This window comes from Suillus subaureus (genome assembly GCF_016647635.1).
Source record: "Suillus subaureus strain MN1 chromosome Unknown BJ212scaffold_31, whole genome shotgun sequence".
Lineage (NCBI taxonomy): Eukaryota > Fungi > Basidiomycota > Agaricomycetes > Boletales > Suillaceae > Suillus > Suillus subaureus.
Genome location: NW_024538587.1, coordinates 417,117 through 439,637, shown reverse-complemented (window position 1 = coordinate 439,637; position 22,521 = coordinate 417,117). Strand labels below are relative to the sequence as shown.

The window sequence follows — 22,521 nt, the reverse complement described above, 5'->3', positions numbered from 1 at the left end:
TAAATACACTAACCCCCTGGGAACAGTGGGCAATGACTTCAATCAGCATGACTTGAGCTCGAGGGAGGCTCAACATACTTACATACTGAACAGTGGACAATGACTTCGATCAGCATGGCTCCAGCCCACAGGAGGATCACCAGACTCGCCTTCTATGAAGAGTGAGCGTTGGCTTCGATCAGCATAGCTCCAGCCTGAAGGAGGATAAACAGACTCACAGCCTGAACAGTATGCAATAGCCTGTATCAGTACGACTCGAGCTCAAAGGAGGACTAACGCACTCACCCACTGTCAATGGATAGGCGGTGTTTTCAATTAGCATTCCAGATCCGGCATCAACAGACGTACCGTCTGCGAGCAATGACTGAACATGAGCGAAAGCAATTTTGAACATTCGAATAATCTCACCCAAATATGTGGAAACCAGGCACCCAAGTTGCCTATTGATTCCTCGTGATATCCGACGTTGAATAAAATCTCAGATGAGATTGACTCAGCAGAATCAACAAGTCCCGCAAGTGTTCTGAACAATTTTGGTCGTTAGTGCTCAGGTCATTATAGGCAAATAAGATTTGAATAATTGCCTTTCGACTGCGTATTTTATGCACAACTCCAAGTTGGTCTGCTGAGTTGAGACGAACAACTGCTTGAGCACGTCGTTATCCAGAGTTTCAGCCGTTCGTTTCATGAGTGGTGCACAATCTGCATCATTCTTGTCCATGTCTAATGTTGAGTGTAAAACAACAGTCATTGTTTATCACAATTACAATTCAACTATTAACAACTTACTAGGGAGGCATACGTGACATCTTGGAGGCCATGTGATCTCCTTGGGGTTGTATAGGGTTTTTAATTGTGGCCCATTCGCAAATAACTCTTCAGCGTGCTTCGGTGCCAGTGCTTGAGCGTCTTCCCTCGATAGGAGTTCATCATCCTCTTTGAGCAGTGCGTATGAGACATCATACAAAGCATCAAATTTAGTAAATAATACTATCACTGGGACTGAGGGTTGTGAGTCAGTCGATCGACAATAGTCGAGTGCAAACACTTACTGCTCCCAGTATCGCACTGAGAGAAAAATTTGGTTTCACTTTCTGTGAAAGACCTACTCGACTCATCCATCGGGATACAGTACCTGTGTCAAAGTCAGCCAGCCCGTGATGCCAACTTGACCAGTTACCATATGGCGTGGATTCTATTCTTCAAATCGGTTTCCTTAGAACGGCCTGCGATAAAAGCCTTCACCTTGTCGAATTCAGAGTCACCGCCTGCCTCAAACCCACGTGAATCGTGAAAGACGAATCCTGGGTTGCTTCGAAACACCATTTCATTCTCGATGTCGTGCAATCCGCGCTGAGAATACGTTGAGTCATGTTGCCAACAAAAGCCAGCAGTGATAAGTAGAGTCACTATACGACTTGCCTTTCTAGATGGCATTAAAATGGCAGCACTAATCTGATGAGCAGACACTTATCACTAGGCTCTACCAGTCTAGTAGTACTAGTATGATGTTCCGCACCTTATTCCCAGCGCTGTTATATATTTCTGGTTTCTTCTGTGTGTTACAGACCCTCTGGAGGATGGTGGTTTTTCCTGCATTCGCTCTTCCTATGATGAGAATTCGGAAGCGATCGAATTTCTGTCTTAAGTTTGAAGAATTCATAGAGATTGGGAAGCGTCTCAGGGCTCAGTGTGTGTGGACTTATCGTTTGTAGTGACCGTGTGAAAGTTAACGCCTCATGCCTCAGATCCGGATAAATTAAAGTCACTGATAGGAGCTGGTGGGGCTGTGTCAGACCTCTTGTGACCTCCCTGGTTAACGGATCAATTTACAGAGGGAAAGGACCTCTATCACCGTTCGGTAAGTGAACACATTTTTCCTGATCGAAATGCTGAGGTTGTCGCCACGTGCCGCGTACTGTCAACGTCATGAATAGTGGTTCTTGGCGTCCATCTGATGTCGCCAATGACATACGCGCAGCTACACGTCACCCTTAGCTTCATCACCAGGCTAACGTGAGTGACATCAACCTCCCCAGTTAACTTCAACACGTCTTGCAACTTCCACAGTCGTTGAGAAACAACTTCTCCACGGCCTTTCATTTCTTACAACCTACGGGAACCGCCGCTAATGGGTGTCGGACGTCGACCAGGTTGACGTTTACCGTCGAGTGCAGAAGTCCTTGGGACAGTGCACACATAAAACAGGTTCGTACCTTTCTGACGAAGTTCACGGGGTCCAACCTTTACTAAACAATGTTAGCGCAATTGTAAGTACTTAATATGGTTTCTGACAAATAACATATATATTTCGGAGGTAGCGCTTAGCCTGCACTCTAGATCGTTAGTGTGCGGGGACTATTCTCCCTAACTAGAGGTCACAATGGCCAACTTTCTCCATACCTCATCTGTTCCCCGTCCGCTCCACATCTCTGGTGATCAACTCTCGCGTCGGCTGAATGATCAATCCAACTGAATACTTATATCACATAGGTGTCTCCGTCGATTTCAGCAGGTCGGGAAAGAATGCCGAGATTGCTGAAGTACGAATTGGCAACTTGCACATCTCAATTGAACACGAAACGGGAAAAACTTTGCGACAGACATTTTCTCCACCCATGTAAGGGCTTGACCCAGACGAATGTGCCCGTCTGAATCAGTGTCGTTGTAGGGAGATTTCTCTTGGGGACTCGTTTTCCCTACATCTACAGCATAAGAGTCTGTTTGGAATGAAGACCGAGCATGAAGACATTCATTTCGATATCGAAGATATCCTCCGTATGTCTAGTGCAAGAGGAGAACCCAACAAACGAGGTTAAGGAATAATCATTCATATCGTTCTCACCATACTTACAGACTCGCCACATGCACAGAATATATCAAGTTTCATAAAAAATTCAAGATCGTCATCGAGCTTTCCAGAGCTACAACAACGAAAGTAAGAATCTACATCTTGCATCAGAGCTCGTCTCAGTCGTAGATAGCGAGCTGAGCAACTTGTCTCGTCTTCGGGTAAAAAACTGGAGCTCCAGTCAACTACTGACGAAATCATTCAGATTTGTCCTCGGTGAGTTAGGATAACCATCAGGCGCTATCATTTGATCGACACTAAAGGCGCATGGAGTTTCCGAATCTTGGTAATAGGAAAGGTATCATATCCTCATGGGTCTCACGTCTGTGTTGACAACGTGCTTCAAATAGACCGGTGTCGGAAAGTCTTCACTGATCAATCAGGCATTCGGAGTAGAAGAAGCTGTGAGCTGCTCGCGACACTAAAATACTTGATTTACTGATGCTGTTGCCGTAGCTTACCTCACATGACCGGCCGGGCGACGCCAACATCAATACCGAGTTTATCTCAGAACAGAACGATAGGTTTGCTCTCCATGACAGCAAAGGTTTTGAACCGGGGGAAGAAGACAACGTCAAAATCGTCCAAGATTTTATTCAACATCGGAGATTTGAGCCTGCTTTGAAAGATCAACTGCATGCTGTTTGGTAGGGTCTCTGTCCTGATGTGTCTGTATAACAAACTGACAACAAATACGGAAGGCTTTGCTTTGAAATACCCCGTGCTGGCGGGCGTTTACTGGAGACTGGCACAGAGACGTTTCTCACACTGAAGCGTGATGGAAAGCTAGGAAACAGTACGTTGATCGATGTCTATCATTTTGCACAGGTGGAACCCACCCTTTTGTCAAAGTACCAGTGGTCGTCGTTCTCACCAAATACGATATGCTCCTCGACCGCGTGGAGCGTACTCTGGATAACTCCTCTCTCAAAAGGTTGAGGGAGGACGCCCTCAAGAAACTTGTCAAGAAAAAAGCAGATGCTGAGCTGAAAGATATTTGCATCCGACCCCTACAGAAATTTGCCGGGCGTCATATACCCCACGCTGCAATATCTAGTGGGTACCAATAATCTGATCCATACACGCGCGCCTCTGAAATATATGATGTCAGCCAAAGGACGACATAAGGAAACACTGGCCCCTCTGATCCAGATGACCGAAAACCTTGTCCGTCAGCACTTTGCGCCCGAGGCCTCGGTGATGACCTCCATCGCCCAGCGAGTAGACCCCAGACTCAAAATAAATGCATCAATTGAGTAGGCCTTACTTGCTTTGTTCTTAGCTTGTTATTTACGAATCGAAATCGGCAGGGTCGGCAAGAGAAGTCTGTTTCGATTCGATGTTGGTAGTCCCTGAGCACAATCTGAGCCATCATATGTTACAGGATATTGGAAAGTGTTGGTATCAAGCGCAGCATTCAAGAACTGTGTGGTACAGGACTGTCTGAATGTGCTTCACACTGACATCGTTGCTGTGTGGAACTTCCACGACCCTCATTGTGTAATAGTCGTTTCTTTGTTGCCATCCTATCCTCACATGAGTTACACACAGCACTTGCACAGCAAAGAGTTCAGGACATTGATCGTGAACATGGTCGATAAGCTAGATGATGAACCAGCCAATCCTGCCCAGACCATGTAGGCCGGTCTGTTGAGTGACGGATGAAAATTTATCTCATTGAATCTCCACAGTGCTATTGGGCTCCCCATCGTGGGTACTATTGCAGGCATTATGTCTGCGCTGGCGGGACCTGCGGCTCCCATCGTGGTACCGATCGCAGCAAGTGTTGTTCTTGCCTTATGGGTTCGCGATGTGTACCAGACGTCGTGCGTACTGCTACTTGTCCTTGAGCTAAAGAATACTGAGACTCTCTAGCCATGTGGTGCTTAGGCGCTTCATGTGCTACCTCATCGACTTAACCCTGGTGTTGCAAACACTTTATCTCGTGTCAGAAAGCCATGAACTATCTCGCAGGGCTATCAAGCTTGCCGTCGCTTCTTACCTTGCCTCACCAATGAGCGGAGAAGTTCACACCAAGATTCAGGAGTATGATAGGGGATTGACGTTCCTTGAACATGCAGATCGCAACACATTGGATAAAATAATCGAGCTGATGCAATTCTATAGCATCGGTGCAGAAAGAATTTCCGAACTTCAGGCACAGATTCCAGCTGTGGGTTTGTTTTTGGATGAACCATGGGAAGTCAAGAAGCTGTAGCATTATTAGAATTTTTGTAAATGAGTTCGGTACAAGAATTGGTTAGTCTGGCCATAACTTCACCCTTATCTTTCTGTTCAAGCGTTTATAGTAGTAATGCAGACGTCCACAATGCTTAGAGGCTCGTAGACAGTCATGGTACATGGCATAGAAGAAAGGTTGTGGATTCTGCTCATGTTGCACTTAATAATTATAGATAACTTCTGTCACGAGGTTGACTTGGGCGCCGTTCCAACCTGTGTTGGGTCAATAAACCACATGGTGTTATTGATGGGTCGAGGCTGAACATTGCACCACGCACTGGAAACTGCAGGAAGAATACTTCGAAGATCGCATGGTTGGGCACCTGAAATCATCTGCAGTGTTCAAACATTCCGCACAAGTCACTACTTTCTTGATTTGATTTCATCAACAACCTTTACCAATTGGTATCCCTGGATACACATTGTATTTCTACTGGAATTCAGGCTGAAACACTTATTTTGATTGATCAGATATCATCTTTCAATTTACACTTTGCCAGTGTAAGCACTGGCTTGCAGTATTTCAAGCATGAATGCAATATCTATCCTATCCTATCCTATTTTTTTTTGGGGGGGAGAATGGGCCCTCCTTATATACATTTTGTGTGGGAATATTATGTAAGTAAAAAAGCGGAGCAATGACATCAGAAGTGGAGCAGAACATTCTAGCAAGTGGAGCAGAGCATCCAGAACAAATGACATCATGACATCATTATGACATCATACCCTGTAGGTACAATTTTGTGAAGTATCTGATGGGTCAGAGCATCCCAATAGAAAAATAAATCAAGGAAATACTAGAGAAAACAACTCAGAAATAATAATACAATAACAAGACACAAAACTCAGGCTTTTTAGATGGGTTTTTGTTAGGCTTTGAACTTTTCTCTATGGTTTTCTCTAGCCAAAGTGAATAAACCAAAGGCAAGGCAATACCTTAACCTTCTTATTGCTTCACAATATCAACTAGGTCATTATGTGATTCCCATCTCACAAATGACTTTTCTTCAGAATATGATAAATTCATGAATCACAGAGGGGAAACTGAACTATTTGATCAAGGTTTGAAACCAAGGTATAGGTTGACTAGCCTGATGCCTAAGCTAGCAGACTTTATCTTTTAGGGGGCTACCTAGTAGTCATGTCCATGCATGATTCCCAAATCATGCAGGACAGTGGAAGTGTGCAAAGGGCTAGGAATGCAATGAAGACTAAGGGTGGGTGATGGCTGATACTGACAGGTGCGAGAACAACAAATGCGATGATGATAGAGTGTGATTGCTAAATGCTACTGACTATGGCTCCTAAGGCGCAAACTATACTGAGGAATGCTAAGGGATGCTAACTGGAAACTGAGTGGTAACCAACTAAGTGATAAAAATGTGAAGTACCAACATGCAAAAGCTGACTAAGCGCATTCCCACGATGCAGAGCTGATGCGAGTAAGGTGCAGGAATGAAGAAGGTATATGTAAGTGAGGGTCCATGATGAAATATGGTGTCATGATAAGGATAAATGCAAAAATGTACCAGTAAGACTTGCTGGATAATGGATGGATGCTCCTGGATAATGGGTGATGAAGCGTGGGAAAGCATGTGGGACATGCACAGGAACACACTATGGGAGAGTAGCACACATGTCATGCATACATAGGCTGAGTGAGGGAATGATACTGTGAGTTCATGCTGTGAACTGTATGCAGATACATTGTAATATAGGGCTCTATGGGCATACAGAAGCATGAGTCTCTACATTGCCTTCCATTGTGTCACCCTCCATGGTGGACACTCACCACCCTCAACCCCAGTGTGATGATCATATTCCTGCTAGGGATATAGGTGATGGAAAGGTAGCCCTCGTATCACTCATCACTCCCCTATATGCGGCCTTCATTAGTTTCAGCTACAAACCATTGTCCGCTCCTTAGGCCACACTTTCCCATGATGCCCGCACACACCATGCATTACTATTCATGTTCCTGCACATTAACCCACGCATTTCCTGCACCTTGCACACTGTCAGTTCACCTGATAAAGTGTTTTAGGTGCATCAGTACATGACCACTCTGCATCGACTGCTTTTCCCACACTCAACCCACTCCAGACTTGCACATTCACTCCTGCTGTGATGATCATACCAGCGCTAGGTGCATATGATCACTAGCATGGTTCTTCTCACTCCCAGGAAAGGAGATAAAGCACTGATCATTAAATCCATATATATTGACTCATCCACTTTTAGTACACTCCTTTGACAATAGGCACGCACTCCTCCCATGACCTGTGCTCCCATTTAGCTTTGGTCCGGTCCTAGGAATCCATCCTCCCATGTCCTATCCATGTCCACCTATCTCTGCTGGTGCATTATTTTTCCCAAATATCATTGCTAAACAAGCTGCAGGTCTTATTACATGTTACTCATGTTCCGCAATGCATGATGTCTTATTACCTATAGACTTGTTGTGTGCTCACTTACTATGCTACAATTCTCGCCTACACATTCTGGACCTTCATGCGCTATGATAAAATGACTGCAGTACATACGATTGAGTTAGTTCCCTTTCCCCTGGACTCAGCTCTATAGGAGAGTCACTCCCACATTATTTTTGTAGACCTTGTGCAATTCATTCTGTTTGCTCATACTTGAAAATCTTGTGCAATTTGACTGCTCTGAAGTTCCGTACTGCTAGGACCTTATACTTAGGCTTTTGCAAGAACACCAAACCCATGACCGGTAACTTAGTGCAGTCCTTCTCTCACACTATTTCTCTTGTGTCCAGCCACTCTATCAAGTGCAGTCGATTTTGTGCATGTTATATCTACTGCACTGGTATCCAGCATTCACTGCACTCGCACATATCCTCTAGTATTCATCTTGCACTTGTGATACTAACACTGGTTGATTTTTTCCCCTGCTCATGGTCAATTTTTGACATAGGAACTAGAATGTATACATACAGCCCATGCTCTAGTTTCTTAGGCCACTATAGATTTTAACTCCTTTGCTCACTTGCTTCCCCTGCATATATTTGAAGGAAGTGCTTCAATAGCAGTCCTCTCAGGCTGATCTACCAACTTGCGCCTCTTAGGATAAGTAGTGCTAGTTGCTAACAGCCTAGTACCAATTTCTTCTTCATACCATGCTGTGCACATACCTGCAGTCGAATTCCCATGCCTTCAGATTACCTTACAGATGTCCCACATCAGTCCATTGTCCATCCTACCTCATTGGTACATATTTTGCCTTGCCTTGTGTGTTGTAATAAGTGTTGCAGCCTTATTACATGTCTTTACATATTCCTACTGCCTGTCTGTCCTGTCCCTTCCATTTCCAAGAGGGTTTAGCTAGTATAAAGTGCCTAGAGTGACTACTTCATATTTACTTCCCTTCTATGGTATTTCCTTCCCTTAGGTTTTACTTAGGAGCAGTCTGTTAAGGTCATGTGCTCAAGGGGGTCGGATCACAAGGGCTTGGCCTCAGCTTGTACGCTGTGCCCCTTTCCCGAGTATGTGCCCTTAATTTCCAGGGGCTAGAACAGTCGTCCAGAGTTTCCGGGTTTTGACTAGGGTGGATAACAGATGTCCGGATCTGAAATGTGAGATAAATCTGATGGATGTCTGGATGTTACCTGGGCAAGTGGATAAGACTAATCTGGACTAGAAACTAACAGAGGATGGACTACCCTTAAGGTAGAGTCGGAAATGTAGTCTAGGATGCAATCCTAAGACTCGGAATATGACAAGAGACTTATCTCAAGTCTGGAGGACACAGGAATGAGCAGGAACTAAGATGATATTCAGACTGAGGACTCTACAGGAGTTGTACAGGGGTTATATACTAGAGGATATCCAAGAGGATCAGTAAGCAAAGGAGTAAGGCTATGTACGAGCATGCGGAAACACATTGGTAAGTAAGACAGAACATAAGTAAATGAACTCGGAGATGAAACTAGTACAAGGATCAATCAGCAAGATGGAAACAGAGATAACTGAGAACTGGAAAGGCAGAGATGCCTAATTGGGGATAGGTGCAGGATCTCGGATGGAGGGTGGGAATGGTCTGGAGATAGTACAGTTAATATCTGGAGGTCTGGAGATCTGGGGATCCAGAAGGCAGGGCAGAAACAGGACTGAGATATGTGAGGTGGTGGATGTAGTCTGGAATCCGAGAGGAGGTAAAGTCTGGATGTCTTGCTGGACAGAATGTGTGTAGGGTGGACAGGATAGGGGATAGGGGATCCAGGAATGAGTCAGATATGGGGTCGGAAATAGGTCCGGAAAGCGTGGGAATATGATGGGATCTATGTCTGGCATATGGGATATGACACAGTCACCATTAGTGCGCACTTTTTAGCCCCTATTGGTTACCTTATACCTGGACACCTTGTCTTGACTTTCCTTACCCATGCAATCAATACCCTTGCCCTCACTTGTTACCTGCACCATTCCTTAAGACTTCCCTACCCCTTACCCTAGCATCTCACACTTCTGCATCAACCACCCATTGACCATTCATTGACTGCTCATTGACTGCACTTCCGCATTCCTGTGCTCTACATACCCATGCACTTGTTCCTGCACTCCATGCACTTTCAGGTCTTTAGTATCATTGGCCATTCTCAGTAGCAATTCCCTTTAGGGTCGAACATTCTTGCTTGCAAGTGTAGCAGCTAGGCAGAGCATCAACCTTACAACAATATTTTTGGTTAGGCACTTTATCAAGTGTCTAGCAATTGTTGTGTTTGCACACCAGCCTTTGCTATGCTGCACCACCCAAGTTGTCGAAAGGAGTGCAGAAGCTAACATGTATAATGCTGAAAGTGGTCACTGTCACAGCGGACAAGTCTCCATGCCCTCTACACACAATATTGTTGCAAATTCCATTAGAGATAATGTCAAGGATGGTTTGCCACTGTAGTGGGGAGCGTTGGGTGAGAGCCGGGGAGACGAGGGCAGCAGGATGATGTGGTTAGGGAGATGCAGAGGTTAGGGGAGCAAGGACCTGACCAGCAGATTCTGGGGTCCTGGGCTCGGAGTCCATGAGCATATAGTATACATGCATGTATGTACAACAGAGAGACACACACGACTAGATACCATCTTCATCCTCTTCCGAGTACAAGGCTGGCTTGGACATATGGTGATGAGAGTGGGGAAGTGACCCACAAAATCAAGCAAGAATCTGGATCAGGTCAAATTTCACTTGAAGATTGTGCACAGTTGCAGCACCTCCAGCAAAGAGAAACAGTATCATCGATTCCTCCCTCTTCATCCCCTTCAAACCCATTGGAAACGGGACCAGTGACACCAAGAAGAAGGAATATTTCTCTTCCACTACCCTGCTATGCTGAGCACAAGTCAATGGGAGAATCCGGAGGCGCATTTTGCCTTCACCCAGCACATTTCACACCTGAAGACAACAACCCCCCCTCAGATTCTACTGAGACATCAGTATTGTCAGTCACACCTACCAAACTGACAGGTCAGATGGTAGTGAGAGCAGCATCAGCACCTTGCAAACCACCTCCCTTAATGATGTCAAAATCAAGCAAACCTCGGACAGCTACAGATAAACTACGGTCAACCAACATGCCAGACACTGTGAAATCAGTGCCACTATTCTATGGCGACTATGGAGGGAATGAAAACCCATCAGCATGGTTTGCTCAATTCGAGCTATTACTCCCCATAGCCTGGACAGATACACAGTGTGTCCAACGGTTCAGTATGCAGCTGACACCAGGAGAAGTCACAGAAGAATGGTACCATAACTTAACATCCTTACATCTCAGCTCATTCACCAATCTCAAACATGAGTTCTTCAAATGCTGGCCACCTCCTAAGCGCCCTAAGCTCACACAAGCACAACAGAAGGAATGCATTATGGCACAAGTGTTAAAGGAGGAAGAAATTGGAGTATGGACGCAAGAAGGAAGAACGGGTAACTATGCGCATGTAACCTGGGTGCTCAACATTTCATGTTTAGCGATGGGAATGGGTGATGTGGATGGTACAATGATTGAGTACGCACTGGAGGGTATCCTGGACTTGTTGAAAGACCACCTCAAGTGTGTCTACAACTCATGAGACAAATTCATGGACAATATCCAAGACATGCCAAATGTTAAGCTCAAACGAGGGTGCAAGAATCTGGACAAGGAACAGGCACAAGATGTAGAAATCTCTAAACTCAAGATGCAAAGTGCAGCATTCTCTTCACTGGCCCCACAACAATTCATGCACCATGCATCTACCATGAACTTCCCTGCACCAACACAATCACCAAACACCCTTAATCTGTTGTTATTCACAGCAAACACAGGCATGCCAACATGGCATATGGTAACAACAGGGGAGCATTTGCCCCATGAGCACAGATGTCTTGCACCCAGATCTTAGAAAGGGTGGCCCTTGTACTGCAGAGGCCCAATACAGAGTCTGGAATGAGGCAGTATGAGGCAGACGTCAGCCCATGGCACAGGTCTTACAGTATGGAGGGCACTCCATCATTAGAACAACCATATCCCTTGTGTCCAGGAACAGCTATATTGGGTTTGGGAGAGTGTTATAGTTGTGGGATAGTCACAGAACCAACACACCTTAGCTTGCAGTGCACAGCCTCAAGCCAGCTGTGTCCACACAAGACTTGATGGTGTCAGTATGTGGCAGGGTTGTTATGACAGGCAACACAACAACAGACATCACGAACTTCATTCCCCACACCAGTCCAATATGTTGCCACAATGCACCATCCATACCTTCAGCCTCAAAATAACACAGTGCCTGCACCAGTCTATCATATTGTACTGCAGGAGGAAACCAGTTGGGGAGACCCATACAAAGGGACAGGTACTCTGGACCAAGGATACGAGTGGAGCTCAGAAAACTATGGGGGACCACTGCAAATGGTGGACCAGCAGTAGTCCCACAAGATTCGAGTCCATCCTCCAACCATTCACTCATGTCAACAAAGCAAGAACATTTCACTTTTTCATCCTCTGCAGCACCGCAAGCACTCAATAATGTACATACTGAGAATGGATCATCTATGCCTCCCAAGTCACTTTTTCATCCCTCACAAGCTAACTCATTGCCAGTTAGTACTCCCTTGACTACAGATCTTTCTTCTTCAGTTACGGACATAGTAACATCATCTGAGAATCTATCATCAAGTGCACACCCGGTTGTACCCTCCACTATATCTAGCAATACTATCACTGATGTTTATCTGTTGGATGACGCAGGGCAAGCAATCAGAACTCAAACAAGCAATCCATTCATGGCAGTACCACACCTGCATGGACCACAGGAGAAAAAATACGAATCCTGGCTATAGTCGACAATGGCACCATGATCAACACAATTGACACAGCAGCCTTTCAGCGAATTGCAAGAAGACTCTCTCCACTAAGTCCATCCTCCAGAACGCTTTGTATGGCTAATGGCTCATTAGTACTGTCAACTGGCATATGGACGGGGACAATCTCCTGGGGACCAATCAATATTCAAACATCCTTCAAAGTATTTCCTAGTGGAGGCTCGTGGTGCATGCTAATTGGAAAACCACTATTGGAACAAGTGCATGCAATACACGACTACAGTAGTGATGCGATACTACTCCTGCATGGTAATGACTTCCATTGAATTTTGAACTTCACTATGTTTCAACCATTACCAACTCCCTGTTTACCTACAGCCATCCGTTTCCCATCTAGTACCACCTTTAATCGATCCATACCATCTTCGATGCTTATATCTCAACAAAACAGTAATAATAATATCTTGCATGTATCTACTATAACACCACCCATAGATTTACATAAACTTGAACCAATCACTAACATCTTAATAGAGCAAACAGATTCAGTGGGAGAACAAGATCTTCAACCAGTCTTTGAAGTGGAAGACATGGAGCAAGCATCCACAACAGGTGATGTACTAGATCCATCAACCTCGATACTACCCAATGATGTCTTCACTAGATTGACTGAATGTGGACCATTCTGGCCAGCAAGAGTAGAAGCAGTTGTGAATGCAGTCCATTATGGAGACTACCTCATGGAGGACCAACAAACTCAAGTTCAAGCACTCATTGTGGAATTTGCAGATGTGTTCGCACTATCAGTACAAGAGGTGAAACTGGTAGACTTCATCAAATTTTGACTGCAGATCCCACCAGATGTGATGTTCACAAAGAAGGTACATCAATGACCATTAATGAGGCTGCAGCAAGAATACCTATTCCCAGTATTGGACAACATGTGGGAAGCAGGGGTTACAAGATTCATCAAATCAGACAAGGTTAAGGCCATCGCATCAACAGTCCTGGTCCAGAAGACACATGCAGGAATGAGCCTCTCAATGGATGACATATGACAAATTGTCAATGAACAATGCATTGCACTCAGTGAGCCTCTGGACTTAGATATCGACATGGACTTAGTATTGGCAGCAGAACCAAGGTCGAAGTCAACCAATGCACTGAAAGTTAAATGGCGCATCTGCCAGAACTTCAATGACATCAACAAAGTGTCTCAGGTTGCACCAACACCACAAGGAGACATCGCAGCGAAGCAGCAACATCTAGCAGGACATGAATATATTTGCATATTGGACTTCGCAGCCAGATTCTATGCAATACCAGTAGAGGAAGACAGTCAGCCATATCTATGTTTCTATACAGAAGGATGAGGATATGAAGCATATTGTTGAATGCCAATGGGTGTACAAGGAGCCCCATCATGCTTTAGTGACCTCACAGCAATGGCCTTGTCAGATATCCTAGTCAAACTGCTCATGGAGTTATACATCGACAATGGTGCAATGGCAGGAAATGTATTCAGTGAATTGTTGAATCACTTACACATGTTTTTTACCAGGTGCAGAGAATGAGATCTGTCAATATCGCCCACTAAAATGCAACTGTTTATGAATGAGGTTATTTTTGGAGGAGCACAAGTGGGGTGAGAAGGCATATGGCCAGACCTAACAAAGATTGCCACAGTCACTGAGTGGCTGGTCCCATCAAACCTGCTAGAACTGATGTGCTTCTTAGGTTTGACAGGATACTTTAGATCATTGATTAAAGACTATGCTCACATTGCAGGACCACTCACGGATATGTTATGCAACCTAGATGCACCGCCAATTAGTGCAAAAGGAGGAAAATGTAAGTATAGGCAGTTTTTGAGAGAACACAAACTCGAAACCTTCTGGGAGCAATGACACACTCGCACATTCCTGAAACTCAAGCAGATCCTCTTAATGGAACCAGTACTCAAAGCACCCACATTTGACAGATCACCATTCATCGTCATTAGTGATGGATGCAAAGACAGCTTTGGAGCAGTATTAGCACAACAATTCCCATTCCAAGAGACATCAGGTGAAACAACTACCAGGATACATCCAATTGCATTTGTGTCGAAATGGACTTCACCAACAGAAGAACGGTACATGCCATACTTGTTGGAGTTTGCAGCATTGAAGTATGCATTCAACCAGTTCGGATCAATCATTTGGGGCTTTCCAGTCAAGATTGAAACAGATTTTATTGCACTGAGAGATACACTATTGAACAATAAACTGTCAATAGTGCATGCCAGATGGTGAGATGGCATCATAGCTTACCAGATTGCAGATGTACGACATCGTTCAGGTGCAAGCAACATGGCAGCAGATGCTCTTAGTCAGAGAGCATCAGGACAACCTCAGAAGGACAGAGACAGCAGCACATGGTCAGTGAGCGAAGACTGGGAAGCAGAACGTGGACTGGTGAATGATTTATTCCTCATACAACAGACTGACTCTACCTCCGAAACATTAGTGACAGAATTATGTGGCCGATTCAAAGAGGAACCACTTTTCCTAGAGGTCATAGAGGCATTGTTCAACCTCAATAGCAACAAACCAGAGCAAGAACATAGATGAGCACAGCACAGAGTACTGGGGTACATAGTTGAAGACAGACGACTATGGCGCATCGCAGATGGCAAAACGACTCAAGCACGGACACGTGTAGAGTGCATCACAAAGAAGGAAGCAGTAGTGTTAGCAAGAGAAGCACATGCAAATAATGGGCATTGGGGGAGAGACCTCACCAAGTTACAACTCATGGATCAGATTGTGAGCCCATCTCTAGACCGATCCATTGTGACAGCACTCCTCGAATGCCCACAGTGCAAGAATTTTGGATCAACTCAGCTACACACACTGATGTATCCCATTATGAGATGACATCCGTTCGAGTTACTAGTTGCAGACTACCTCTCATTACTGAAAAGCAAAGGAGGGTACCATAACACCTTGCTAGTTCTTGACACGTATTCCCAATATGTCTGGGGGTTCAAACTAAAGACATATGGCACTGCAAAGACCACGATTGCAGGGCTGAATGCAATTGTACACAGCTTCTGAGCGCCGGAAACATTTATGATGGATGGAGGGTCGCATTTTGACAACAGAGATGTACGTGCATGGTGCTTGGCACATAATGCGAAGCACCATGTCGTGGCAGCCTATTCATCATGGATCAATGGATTAGTGGAGAATGCCAATGGGAAGTTGTTAGGACAGCTGAAGTGCTTGTGTAGCCCAAGGGTAGGAGAGGATGAAGAAGAGAATGCAAAGGCAGAAGATCTGATGTGGAAGTGGCCAGATCACTTTGACAAAGTGATCCAGCAACTCAATGAACGCATCATCCCAGCATTCCAATTCTCACCGAAAGAACTCCTTCTAGGATTGGTGGTCAACACTACCCCCACAGCTATCACAGACACAAGCAACAAACTAACCATGTTGGAAGTGGATGTTCATATGGCGTACATGGACCAGCAGTGCCTGGATAGAGCAAATCACGCAGCAGCACACACGACGAAACAGAAGAGTATTTTTGATAAGCAAGTCATGTGGTCACATGCAGGAGAAGTCATATTCAAACCAGGACAGCTAGTCCAGATCTATGCAAATGCTACAGACATGACAATGGCAAGCTCAAGGAAACTTGTACTGAAGTGGTCAGCACCCAGGTGAGTGGTTTCTCGCATTAGCAACTCTTATACTCTCACTTCTCTAGAAGGGTTCCCCATCAAAGGCCTATTCCATGCACAACAGCTTCGAAGATTTATTCCACGAAATGGTACCACACTAGTGGCACTGCAAGAAGCACTACAGGATAAAAGTGCAGACGAGAAGGAAGACGAATCATGGGAGGTGCAGTCGAAGATAGGAACCATATCGGAATACAACCCAGAATCAGAAGATGAGGATATGGGAGAAGAAGCAGACACAAGACCAGGATAGATTGAGATGTGACCCTGGAGGGACACATTTGAAGAGGGGGCAAATGTAGTGGGGAGCATCGGGCGAGAGCCAGGGAGATGAGGGCAGCAGGATGATGTGGTTAGGGAGATGCAGAGGTTAGGGGAGCAAGGACCCGACCAGCAGATTCCAGGGTCCTGGGCTCAGAGTCCATGAGCATATAGTATACATGCATGTACAACAGAGAGACACACATGACTAGATACTGTCTTCACCCTCTTTTGAGTGCAAGGCTGGCTTGGACACCACCTGCACTCACTCTTAAACACATGCGCAAAGCTCAAACAGCAGGCCATTCATGTCAACACAAGTAAGTTTATTGTTTCTACCAGTATGTTCAAGGCTTAATGTTGATATAGAAGGGGGAAGTTATGAGCATTTGTGGTCTTGTCCTGTGGTTTGTCACCTATTATCTTGTTGACTCCTACTCTTATGTCTAAAAAGTAAAGCAATTTTTTGGTGTAATTATGGTAATTGATATTGATTGCATTTGGAGTTTGATTTGAGATGACTTTGTGTTGACTGAGTTCACCAGCAGGTCACATGACAATTTCGAAGGTTGAAGGTTAAACTTAGTACTTGAGAGAACATCTGGGAAATGGCCAACTCTGTGGCTAATAGCTCTGGGCAGAATGTAAGCACTACTCAATGGCAGTGATCCAAAAATAGTGCCCACTCATTGTGGTGGGCAGTACACCTGGTACAAAGAATTCTACAAATACATTGAATTTGAACTGCTCTATGCATAAAATATTTGAAATCATGAATGTCATGATAGAGACAGGTGCAGGAGCACCAGGGAGCTCACATAAGTGGACAGTTGGGGCACAAGACATCATTTACATATTTACAAGGGTGGCAGCAGGCACAACTTGAAAGTATGGGAGGGCTCATGTAAGACAGTATGAGAGCAACATGAGAGGAGGCAATTTCTGGGGCTAGAGCAAGTCTCGGCGAGAGTTAAAGATAACAATGCTAACATTTTATTTACCTAGAGCAAGTCTAAGGTATATGTTAGTTAATGTAGAGTACAAACAATGAATATGATGTGTACCTCAGTGAGAGTTAAAGATAACAACACTGAGGTATAATGCTATGAGCTGACATGTATAAGTAGTTTACACAAGGAAGCAAGGAAGCAGTCAGAGCTAATGCTACTGGAGAGACAACACATGGTATTGGTATGGGAGCCAATGCTACTGGTAAGACAACACATGGTGTCAAAGGTGCAAGATACAATAAGTGAACAAGAAAAGGAAAGGAAGTTATGAGGTTAATCCCTTGGACTGTTGTCCCACACTCTCCTGCCAACAGCAATCAATGGTTCCATTAGTTATAAGGGAAAAAGATTGTGCAAGTGAGAAAACAGCAGGTGAAGGAGAGGAAGTTAGCAGGAGGTGTTGGAAAGCAGGAGGGTGCAGTGGAAGTACCGTCCACTGGAATATTAGTGCAATAAAACAGCAGAAAAAATAAAAATAGAAAAGAAAAGAAATCTGGTAGGTGGTCAGTTATAAAAGGAGGTGGCAGACAGGAGGGCAGGAGGAGTTATGCTCATTGTTGACTGAGTTGACACAATCTGCATGGTGTCTGACTATGATAGCAGAGTCATAGTAGTGGTTTCCTATGCTCTGATCAATTTGGCACTTACATCAGATAAACAAAATAAATAAACAACCAAGAGAGTTGTTAGGAAAAAGCTTGTAGCTGTTGTTTAGTCATCCATGTGGCTTGCATCATGTAACGAGTGAGTGCTGAATAGGCTACAAGATGAGTCAACCGTGGGAATTTGGACTTAGAACATTTTTCAAGGAATGTATGATGTAGGATGTTGATTAGAAATTGCAATGCCTGAGATCATGAGGTATCAAGAGATCTAATGGGGCTGGCCACTGAAACTTCGAAGGCTCAATCAATTTCTGTTCATGCTGCCAGAAGGAGGAAAGTTTTAGATAATGTATCCTTTTCCGGTTGGGTGGTGGTTTGTAAGCATGGGAAGTGCCGAGAAGATACCTGGTGATTCACATCCAGGATACATCCAGGTTGGACAATGGATAATTATACAATGTGATGTATTGGGATTTATGGATAACTATCCTCTTAAGATGTATGAATATAGCAGTATGAGCTGAAAGGAGTCAATTGCGCTATTTTTCATGATTTTAGGTGCTATTTTAATGGCTGGCCAAATTTTGGGGTTTGAGTGACCACAAAGATTGTTATCGGCAGCTCAAATGAAGCTTTGTTTGTCTTCAAGTAGTCTAATCATGCGTAAGGCATCATTACTGAGGTCTTTCAGAAGGTTGTCTGGAAGCTAACCATAGTTGTCGATTTTGCGTGTCCGCAACTGTAGTCATTCTTGGTGTTCTGCTTCTTTCGGGTCTTTGTTCCAATGCAGGTCAGCATCAGCTCTGGCTCTGGAACCCAGTGAAGGTTCAACTACTCTGCTAGGCTTGCAGAGCTAAAGAAAGAAAGAGGGGGCCTCTACCTCTGGGGTGAGAGGAAGGCTACTGACTCTCTAGATGTTAGTCAAAGTGCACCAGGCGATATGTTTGACCCTTAAGGGAAGCAAAGAAAGCAAGTATCCACGAAGTGACACCAGGTCAACTCTGGTGAAGCACGCTGGGGGCGCATGCACGGGAATGTCGAGCGCGTAGGTGTGCGAAGCGTGGGAATAGAGCATGTGTGGTGTGCAAACGTGTAAAGACTGATGGAAGGCGTGAAGGTGTGAACTAAGACTGCTGAGTGATAATGGACTGTTGCTGGTGACTAGGGTGACGACTGAAGCATACTGGCTGAAGATGATAGATTCAGACTCTAGGTGACTACTGACATGGTGGTGGTAGGTGTATGAAAACTTCCTAGGCAACAGGTAAGCTGTGCCTAGGTGCGCTCCCAGGGCTCGGAAGCGAACAGGGAGTGCTCTATGTATGTAAATGATGTAAATAAGGGTCCATGATGAAATAATGCCATACAAATACTAAATATGGTCTGATATGAGAATAAACAGGAAAGGACTCACTAGGGGACTGGTTGGACGATGGATGGATGCTCCAGGATGCTGCACGACAAAGTGCGACCAAGTGCAGGAAGAGCGTGCTAAGTGCGTGTGCAGGAATGCGTCGCATAGTGCGGGAAAGCGTCGCGCCTCTGGCGTGTTTCATGGGGAAGTCGTAGATAGTGAGTTGCACACCATACCAATTGTTGTGAGTCATAATATGGGTGATATACACCTGGAGGAATCTCATTCCCTACACTGGTGTGCTCGTCTAAGTCAATTTCAGTCAGCTACTGGCATTAAATATTTTCCAAATGTATGGTTTTCACTCCAAGAATTGGTACACCTTGATACATTGTCCCAATTGGGCATTCCTGCTTTGATCTGATCGCTCTGGACCAAGGTAAAGGCCCTTTCTACCACCACATGGTGTATCCGTTCATCCAAAAAGGTTGAGCCTCACTACAAGACCACAAGGTCTGCTCATCAAACTCAAAGCTCCATTAGGTGTGTTCTGCCCCTAATATTGTGAAATTACTGCCTCAGGCACCGGAGATGTTGCAACTATAGCAAGTCACTCCCTGGCAATGCAGTGAACTGCAAATTGCTCCACCTTGGGATCCATCAAGCCAAGCCTGCAAGTCAAATAATACTCCGGTATCTATGCCACCACCTTGATAGGTTCACAGCTCATTCATAAGAAATAAGAAGCCGCATGATCCATGCATCTTTTTGACCTCTGTTTGCACCTATCTTGACACTCTTTCATATCACATATTGCATCTTCTTCACTTGATTGGTATACAAAGTGCGCATTAAGCCACCTGGCTGTTACATAACTGTATTTAACACGCGTCCCATTGTCGTCCACACCTCAGCGTTTTCATCACTCACCGAGACTGTTCCCTAGTGTACAACCTCTCAATGCAGTATTCATCTGACAATATCGCAGCAGTGAAGAGCCTTCAATTCTCTATGGTGTGTCTTCTTGTCGATATGATGGTGAATGATGCTTGACAAGTTCTATCAGTACATATATGGTAAGTAGTACTGTCTGAGCCCCTTGTCCCTTGCCCTAACACAATTCAGTGTCGATAGCTACATTCTGCGTAGGTTTGTCCTCATCTGTTTACACTTGCTGTTAATCTCACTTATCCAGGTCTATGATTATGCATGTTCACTTCATGAAGAGGTAATACACACGCTCCGTAATATACCTTGGTTTTAATATTTCGATATCTACCATATGCTGTGCAAAGTGGACATTTTTGCTTTGATCGCACTGGAACAAGGTGAAAGGCCTGTATATTGCTACACGATACCTTCCCTTTATTCTTCTCACTACAAATCTATATAGTGTGTCCTGCTCCAGCAGACATGCCCTGATCATGAACTAATGCTTGTTCTTTAGTGAATTTATCCCCAAATGAGAATCCAGGTGTATGTGATGTTGTGCACTGAGCAGAGTTAATGAGAATGAACCACTTACTCCATGATTTCTCCAGAGATGCAAGGCATTGGTCAATATTGACTCAGGTACATGATTGGTACATTCATGTATGCTCATCCTTGCTGAGCGCTAATACTTCCCTCTCACAGGTATTGGTATGGTATCGGTCATTTTCTCAGAATGTATCTCTCGTTCATTTGTACTATATGTGTGTTTCTGATCTGATTCATCCAGGTTTTTTCATCCTCAGAACATATGCGCTCTGGAATAATAATAAAATCTTGCTCACAGCCATGATGTCCACCTTTTTTGTGAGTTCCCAATCCCCTCACCATACCCAAGCCAGTGATAGAGGCATCAGCCAGGCTTTTATCATAGCAGGCTTCACCATTGCCTTCACTATTACTGTCCCCACAGCATGTACTCGCTCTCACTTTCCCTATGGCATTCCACAACCACTGAAAAATTCTGTTCAGATGCAACTAGTGCGATCCCAGGCATTGCAGGGTGTTACCAGAGTTTGACCGGTTTCTGGCTCTTCATACCATTTATTCTCCTTTCCATGTTCGAACTGGGTGGGGATCCAGGAACATATGTATGTATGTAACATATGCTGACAGATATTCTCCCCAGGACTCATGATGCTCACGCTCATACATGCTGCACATAGCTGGCGGATAAACCCAACCCATCTGTACATTGTCCTGGTGAAACATAACATATTCTATTATACATGTGGTTTTTGTAAGTTAACACTCACACCTGCCGTTTTTCTGTGTTCATACATGATCATTTCTCTTTCCTAAAGTGTTCTCAGTGGTGAACATATTCACATCGCTGCTCCTCCATGTGCGTGAATCTCTCAGATGCCTTTTATGATCGAGTTGTTGATGTCCTGCACCCCAGTATTCCTACCAATACATGTTGCATGAGTATGCACCTCCACATCCTGCTGTGCATTCTTACTAACAATACCAAACTTACACCCACGTACAGCTTCCAGTTTGTGATCCTCGCAATCCTCGCCATGTGCATGCACCTCCATCTCTAGCAGGTGAACCGACATGCATACGGCTCTGGCGCCCTCATGCATATTCCAATGTCTGACATGCCATCTGTAAATTCCATGGCATGATATCTTATCCTGTGGCTTATTCGGTGTCATTTGTGGAGCAAGACTTGCACTGTACGCACAGGTTCCTGTCATTGTAATGCATTATTTGCTGTACTTGTAGCACACCTGTGATGCATTCTTGCTACAATTGTAGCACTCTCCCCTCCCCTGCTAATATATGGTGCATCACTTGTGCATCACCCAATGCATCTTTTGATGCATCCTACCACCGCATTTTTTAGACTGTGGGAAATTTGCACTACACCCAAAACATAGCCATTTCCAGTCATCTCCTGGATCTCAACATTTCCCACACTCCTCCTCAGCACATTCCTGCCCACCACCATACCATATCCACCTATCTACTGTAGAGAAGTATTAGTGTATGCTATGTATATATAATAGGCCATAATAGAACGCTTTTTGGTTTGTTTTTGTCCCAACACAAGCTCCAGAGACCTGTACATTTAATACAGGAAAAACATATCAAAAACACATCCGCATTTTTCCCCCTTCAATGATAGGATGTCTTAGCACACTAGATATGTGTTT

At 44.6% G+C, this 22,521-nt stretch overlaps 3 protein-coding genes across 3 annotated transcripts; 2 read left to right on the top strand and 1 right to left on the bottom strand.

Moving 5' to 3' along the window:
* Positions 1-547: 547 nt before the first annotated feature.
* Positions 548-1,663, bottom strand: BJ212DRAFT_1278540 (uncharacterized protein; the record flags this gene model as incomplete). The annotated part of the gene is made up of 5 exons (XM_041331436.1): positions 548-723; positions 790-1,002; positions 1,053-1,135; positions 1,181-1,353; positions 1,502-1,663. The coding sequence occupies 5 exons, from the start codon at positions 1,661-1,663 to the stop codon at positions 548-550; spliced, it is 807 nt and encodes a 268-aa protein (XP_041189722.1).
* Positions 1,664-3,098: 1,435 nt separating this feature from the next.
* On the top strand, positions 3,099-5,069 carry BJ212DRAFT_1526061 (uncharacterized protein; the record flags this gene model as incomplete). Its single annotated transcript, XM_041341736.1, has 11 exons — positions 3,099-3,149; positions 3,202-3,255; positions 3,308-3,498; positions 3,553-3,647; positions 3,704-3,907; positions 3,963-4,107; positions 4,162-4,175; positions 4,236-4,351; positions 4,403-4,488; positions 4,543-4,665; positions 4,727-5,069. Coding segments are annotated over 11 exons (1,422 nt in total), but the record flags the coding sequence as incomplete, so codon positions are not given.
* A 5,611-nt stretch (positions 5,070-10,680) lies between these two features.
* On the top strand, positions 10,681-11,178 carry BJ212DRAFT_1484068 (uncharacterized protein; the record flags this gene model as incomplete). The annotated part of the gene is made up of 1 exon (XM_041340729.1): positions 10,681-11,178. The coding sequence occupies one exon, from the start codon at positions 10,681-10,683 to the stop codon at positions 11,176-11,178; it is 498 nt and encodes a 165-aa protein (XP_041189720.1).
* Positions 11,179-22,521: the final 11,343 nt, after the last annotated feature.